The following is a 5,438-nucleotide window of genomic DNA, read 5'->3' as shown; positions in this document are numbered from 1 at the left end:
GGCGGTAATATCTTACACCATCTGTGACTTTCAGTTGGCACTTCTTGTAAAAGGTTGTCTCTTTAGAATTGGCACACAGGTTACATGGATTTTAGGCACAATTAAGCACAATCAAATACTACAATACTCTATTCCCCTTATTGATATAACAAAACATTTTAAAAACATTTTCCTATGACATTTCCCATCTACCTCATTCTAACTTGTTATAGGGCAAGTTTCCAAAACTTGTACTTTAGAACGTGGGAAGATTTGTGAGAAATCATGTGAAATTATCAAGTTAAGTTTATTAAGTCTCTTAGGTTGCATGCAACAAAGTATGCATAAAAGAAAAAATATCCAGATATATTGTAATGATGGGCACTGCATGTACAAATTGCAGCCACATTCTACATGGCACCCTTCCCTCCCTAATTTCTCTGGATTACAGTAATACATGGCTACAATACGTACCAAACTAAAATGTCACTTTTGGAAATGGAAGCTGAGTTGTGCTCAGCTGGAGATGCTGTTCTGGAAAGAGTTGTATGATCTTTAAACAATCACATTTGCACTTGGGAGTTTTGGGTGTTCTATTTGACATTTCAAAGGAAAGGTGTCTGGTCCTTTCTCCTATATATGTGTGTTAATTGGCTTTATTTAGATGTGATGAGAAGAAGACTAGCATTTCCTAAGCTTGCATATTCTCATGTTTTCCTTTAGCATAACAACAAGGAGTTCTAAAGCTCTCTTTTGCATTTTGGTTTGCTGTGTTGTCACACTTCACTTAAATGAAATTTGAAGCATTTGATCTTAGAAATGATGGAAGTAGAGTGCTGATGATGTTGCCAAGTTTGGTAATGAAATGTCTGCAAGAAAACAACCAAGCTCAAAAAGCACCAAGCACCCCACAGTTTAACCCTGAGCTATAAGTATTCTCTTCTATCATATCACAGTATCATTTTATAGTCAATGACTTATGAAGAAATCAAAAATACAGTGAAGTGGCTAGGAGCTTAAAGCTTTTGCAGTACTGATTTGCCTTATTTTGTGTAACGATTGCAGTGGGAATCTCAATGTTGGGATCAGATATACTTGTTCAAAGCAGTTCTTGTTTTGCAGATAATGTAGCCTATTCTACATTATGTCAGACTGTTAGGAACTGCTAAATAGGCATTTATTACAAACCAAATAAAATTTAATAATGCCTAAGACAATTGTGCTTTCTGACTATAATGTAGAAAGAAGTATGCCAGAAGATGGTGCTGTTTTAAAGATAAGTACAAGGGGTTTTTTTTACTACTTTTTGGAATGGAGAACTTGATTTTTCAATAATGTTGGAGGTTCCAAAGAGCTGGTCTCACTGCATTCTTCCAGATATTTAAGTTGCCATGTATATGATATACTTCTTCACAGTCAAAGAGCATTTGATGTGTCTGAAACTAGTTTCTGGGTCATTGGTTGTTTCCCATGATTAGATTTTTCTCAACAGTAATCCCAGTGACAAAAGACTGAAGACTGCCGCTTCCAAAATTGATTTAGTGGTCTGCTCTTCAAACCATTGCATCTGGATGTGGAATTATTTCATTATCCCGAACAATACACAATGCTAAAACAATAATGAGAAAAGTTCAGAAGTCTCTACATATTCTACATTAAGTCAAACTAATGAAAGGATCCATGCAGTGATTTTTCTCAGAGTTCAATGGAGTAGGTAGAACAAGAATGTTGTATGGAGCATTTTGGGGCAGCCTCTCTACCTGTTCTCCTACATTGTGTGTCCTATAGGTTAGCTTGGGCGCTTACTATTCCTAAAGATGGAAGATAAATTAATATGTTTATATGAGAGAGAAGAATGTAAGGTGCATTGTTCTTATCTCTCTCTTTTTTTAATTGGGTGATTATAAAGAATGCTGAGATTGTGGTTGCCAGACATATGAACACAGAAGGACAATCTTGGCACAAGAGAAGCGAGCACTCCGTAAAGCCAGAGCTGCAAATGCTGAAGTAATAGTGTCCACATTTCTCTGTTCAGTATGTGGCAGAACATTCCGTGCTAACATCGGTCTCATCAGCCATCTACGGACACACCGCTGATGGCCCATAATCCATAAGATGTCAAGGTCTTCATTGAAATCGATGGATGAATAACATATTTTGAATGCAAATAACAATTGGTTGCCAAGGTTCTATTTTTAAAAGATTTACACAGGGCCAAAATACTTCCTCCTGCTCTATCAGATTTTTGGATGGGATTATGAAATAGTGAGAATTCCCACTGTTCACAGAGCTTTGAGTGTATCCTTGGATTTTAATCTTGCTGAACCAGACTTTGTGATGGGTTCATTTGTTCAGCATGCTACCAAAGACCAAGGACGATTCACATTTTGTGGCAGAAACACTGGAAAAGTGTTTGTCTTGCTTAAAAGAACAAAGACTGATAATTTAATAAGCATTGTAAGGTTCTAAGTGCTCTTTTTTGACAGCATACATTAAAAAGTGTATTCACATTTGTGGCTCTTGTTTCTACCCCTTCAAAGTATTATTCAGTGTCAGTAGCTATTGTAATAAGTGATATATATGATTATCTTTTGTAGTTGCTCTTTTCCTCCCCTTACACTTGCCTTATTTTGTCTGCAATCTTTTCTATTTCCTTTCTAAAAAAACAAACCTCAGGTAGTCACATAATTTATCAGAAGGTAGAGATCTTCCCTGTCAGGAAAAAAAAAAGATTAATCACAGGTATTAAAATCTACACTGAGTGATTGGCTACAAAGTTTAACAAAAGTTGTATAAATCTTACTTTCACTGTTCATCTGATGATGGGAATGAGACAAATATTCCACACTCCCCAGTGGAATGAATGGGAAAGAATGAAAAATCTGTGAAGAAGTTACAGTATAAAATCTCTCTTTTACATTTGGTGACTCTTCCAAAGAAAATTATTTTTTTAAAAAAAAGACAAGAATGTAAAACATGTTATTCAAAGAGCATTTACTATAATTCAGGTCTTTTAAATAATTTCTTCTCTTTCATATTATGGGAAAATGCATGCACATTATGTGAATTACAAAAATAATATTTTTTTTAAACACATTTTGATTAATGAATAGTTTTACAGTGCCAAAACCCCCCAAATAAGTTACTGCTCTAATTTGGGAGGAACAGGAACTAAACATTCCATGAACTTGAAAAATGTGGATACTATACTATATTTGAAGACTACATTGCTGGATAAATTTCTATCGCAAAGCAATGCAATGGAGGAATTAAGTTCTACTTTTTTCCCCTGAAAACTCATCCATGTGGGTTAAATCTTTAGAATAGAATAGAATAGAATAGAATAGAATAGAATAGAATAGAATAGAATAGAATAGAATCTTTATTGTCACTTTGAATGTACACTAATTGGCATACATTAAAATGAAATTTTGTTGCATTCAGCTCTCAAAGAGTCACCACCTCAGATATACACTACATAAATATGACAAAAATAAATAAATACAGAATTATGCATATACCCACATATATTATATGACACAGAAAAACAGCAGTCTAGTTCGGGTTATGTATACATGTGAATGGCAAATCTTGCGAGTTTACCAGACAGATGGCATAGGGAACAAAGCTATTACAGAATTGGGTAGTCCTGCTAGACATACTTCAAAACCTCCTCCCAGAGGGGAGCAATAGAAACAGACCGTGAAGTGGGTGCGTGGGGTCTCTAACGACGCTTTGATCTCTAAGCACATAGCGCTTATAAGCAGGGCCCTGAATACCAGGGAGTGAGCTTCCTATGATCTTCTCGGCTGTCCTTACCAATCTCTATATGGATTTTCTAGCTGAGGCACTGCTGCCACCAAACCAGACAGTGATGCAGTTTGTTAAAATGCTCTCAATTGTGCCTCTGTAAAAAGTGGCCAGGACAGAAGGAAAAAGATGTGGTCTCCTCATCTGACGTAGGAAATGCAGACACTGGTTTGCACGCTTCACTAAGGATGATGTGTGGAGAGACCAATTCAGATTGTTAGTTATCTGTACCACCAGATACTTAATACTGTTGACCACCTCTACAGCTGCATCCTTGATACTGAGTGGAGTATGAATATGCTGGCTCTTTCTTTGGTAAGGTGAAAGTTGCCTGCTGAGTTGCAAAATTATTTTTAGACAAAAAATGAGAAATGCCATACAGTTTAATATCTGTTTTCATTCCGAGTTCAAATATGATGTATAAATGATCCATACAGTGAAAAATATTTGATAAATATAATTTGCACAAGATAAAAGATGGATCTTAATGTTTCAATCTTTTCAATGGATTGTGTTTTATTTGTGGCCTATATTTTTAGTATACTTTTGTCTCTTTTAGGTAATCCAGGATTGGTTGGCTTTTACCGGACATTCATTGAGGCTTTATATTTTAACCTGAATCAGCAGTATCCCGTATGGGTCGTTAGCCATGGTGGACACTGTAAAATTCCTCATAACATCAAAAGAAAGGAAGGTAGTCTTAATATTTTTCTTCTATTAGATTATTTATCATTGATGAATGCTTAGCCTACATAGGTCAGCTGACAAACATCTTTTATACTAAACTATATGAAAATGGTGCCATAGATTTTACTGATATTTTCATTTATATGTCTAAGACTAGTTTTAATATTTATTTAAGTGCTTATATGGCTGTTCCATTCAAACTCTCTGATGCTAGGTAGTGTACAAAAGATACCTCACCCCCAATTTTAAAAAAATGCAAAATATCATAGCACCTGAAAACATATTAAACCTTAAATATTGAACACTGAAAATGTCAACAACCTACTCAGGGGTATTCGCCTCAACCCAGTCACAAAGCTTGGTGGAAGATCCAGGTGTTAAGCGTCTTCCTAACAGGGGTACATCTGGGGGGGGGAGATCATTCCAAAAAGCAGCCAGTAATAAGGAACTTAAAGATTAGGAAATACTCCCAAGACACTTAAAAAGATGAATACTGTTCCAAATTATTACTGTAGTATTAACTTATCTTGGATCAGCTTTTGGGATATGAAGCATTTTTAAGGATAAAAAAAGGAAACAAAGGATTGACCTGAAAGCAGCAGTTGTGTCTGTCTTATACAAAATATTTGCTACTTGACTATGTCCATAGGTAGGTGGTTATTTATTTTGGAGCAGAAGGTCATAGAACAATGAGACATTTGAAATGTATTGCTCCTTTGGTTATCACCATAAGCAGTATGATTAAACTGTATAATTAAATGCTATGATCTGGAAATGGGGGAGATAAATATAGAGCCCTTGTCATGGTCAGATCATGCTCTCCTTAGGATGGACTTCCGGACCGCTTCCCCCCGCCGCAGGGAGACGGAACCGCCTAGATGGTTCCGTCCCAGGCGCCTGATGGACCCGGAGAGGTTTCTGACGGAGCTTGGGCCATATCCGGAGGATCTAGGTCACGACTC

General features: G+C 36.3%; 1 protein-coding gene across 1 annotated transcript in view; it reads left to right on the top strand.

Annotated features, from left to right (window-relative positions):
* LDAH (lipid droplet associated hydrolase) overlaps positions 1-5,438 on the top strand; it is a 78,464-nt gene that overhangs the window by 4,011 nt on the left and 69,015 nt on the right. Inside the window, exon 2 of the mRNA XM_015820986.1 lies at positions 4,349-4,483. Within this exon, the coding sequence (XP_015676472.1) occupies positions 4,349-4,483 (135 nt within the window). The remainder of the gene's footprint in view (positions 1-4,348; positions 4,484-5,438) is intronic.

This window comes from Protobothrops mucrosquamatus, unplaced genomic scaffold (genome assembly GCF_001527695.2).
Source record: "Protobothrops mucrosquamatus isolate PMUCROS unplaced genomic scaffold, P.Mucros_1.0 scaffold1230, whole genome shotgun sequence".
In the NCBI taxonomy this organism is placed as follows: domain Eukaryota; kingdom Metazoa; phylum Chordata; class Lepidosauria; order Squamata; family Viperidae; genus Protobothrops; species Protobothrops mucrosquamatus.
The sequence above is the reverse complement of the archived record's forward strand: the minus strand, read 5'-3'. Positions and strand labels throughout refer to the sequence as shown.